The sequence below is a fragment of the Chiloscyllium plagiosum genome, chromosome 51 (genome assembly GCF_004010195.1).
Source record: "Chiloscyllium plagiosum isolate BGI_BamShark_2017 chromosome 51, ASM401019v2, whole genome shotgun sequence".
In the NCBI taxonomy this organism is placed as follows: domain Eukaryota; kingdom Metazoa; phylum Chordata; class Chondrichthyes; order Orectolobiformes; family Hemiscylliidae; genus Chiloscyllium; species Chiloscyllium plagiosum.
This window is the reverse complement of record NC_057760.1, coordinates 3,153,522-3,154,770: the sequence shown is the minus strand read 5'-3', so window position 1 is coordinate 3,154,770 and position 1,249 is coordinate 3,153,522. Positions and strand designations below refer to the sequence as shown.

Sequence of the window (1,249 nt, the reverse complement as noted above, 5' to 3'; positions counted from 1 at the left end):
GATTTAAACAATCCTTAGATAAGCACATGGATGATGTGGGGATAGTGTAGGGGGACGAGCTGAGAATAGTTCACATTGAGGGCCGAAGGGCCTGTTCTGCGCTGTATTGTTCTATGTTATCCCAACAGCCCGATCTTCACGTGACCCAGAGAGCACTTTGACCCTGAACCTCCCTCTGAGCCGATGGCTGCAGTCAGTCGGAATGGGGAGACGGAAGAATGCTTACCTGGAGGGGGCACTCCTGCTGCCAAGCTGGACACCACATTACCCTGAGAGGCCTGAGGAGGAGGAGCATCAGCAAACAGCTGATGAGGACGGTCGGCCTGTGACAGAGGGTTCTGCGCAGCCAGCAAGCGTTCAGCTGCTGAGCCATGCCTCTCGCCCTTGGAGTCCTTCTTAAAGGCATAGGACACAGTGATAGGCCGGTTACACAGGTACTGCCCATTCATCGCCTCTATGGCAGCATCAGAGGCATCAAAACTGGCAAAATTGATGAAGGCATAGCCTTTGGAATTGCCAGTGTCAGGGTCCCGCATAATCTTGGGAGTCTGCAGGATGACCCCAAAAGCACTGAAAGTATCGTACAGGAGTTTCTCATCAATCTCCGGATCCAGGTTGCCAATGAATATGTTTGCACCAACATCCAGGTTCTTGTTGTGAGCTGAGGCCTTATTGACCCTGATTGGCTTTCCGTACAGTTTGATCATATTCATGATCTTGATGGCATAGTCTGCATCCTCCTCACTCAGGAATTCCACAAAGCCATATCCTGGAACAGAGAGAACAAAAACCAGTGTCAGGCAAAGGGTGGGCAACAGTGCACCAAGCAGGAGGAACATCAGCAAGAGAGAGAGAGAGAGAGATCCGGAGATCCCCGCCCATTGCCCAGTGTGGCACGACGCCCAACAGGAGGTCAGCCCACAGAGCGGGAAAACAACATAGCTGCCTACAGAGGATGCCAGCACCACCCGGTGCAGTGGCAAACTCAGCTGTAAGCTCCCCATCATCTCAAGCTCCATTCATTAACAGTGAATTATTGGAGGGATGAATGCTCCGTAGACAGTGAGCTGAGTTTACATCCAGCCATGCCAATGTTCTCACCTTGATGCTGCCCAGTCACTCTGTCCTTGGGCATATGGGTGTTAACCACCGGCCCAGCCTGCAGGAAGAGTTCCCATAGCAACGGCTCATTCACCTTTTCATCCAGACCACCCACATATACTGTCGCATCTAGGAGACAAAATGTTCA

At 51.8% G+C, this 1,249-nt stretch overlaps 1 protein-coding gene across 1 annotated transcript in view; it reads right to left on the bottom strand.

The window, feature by feature from the left end:
* The window catches only part of sf3b4 (splicing factor 3b, subunit 4), a 4,508-nt gene extending 3,259 nt beyond the window's left edge, over positions 1-1,249 (bottom strand). The window contains exons 1-2 of the mRNA XM_043684028.1: positions 1,102-1,249; positions 227-769 (exon numbers count right to left, since the gene is read on the bottom strand). Coding sequence (XP_043539963.1) covers positions 227-769; positions 1,102-1,135 — 577 coding nt within the window. The 5' untranslated portion in view covers positions 1,136-1,249. The remainder of the gene's footprint in view (positions 1-226; positions 770-1,101) is intronic.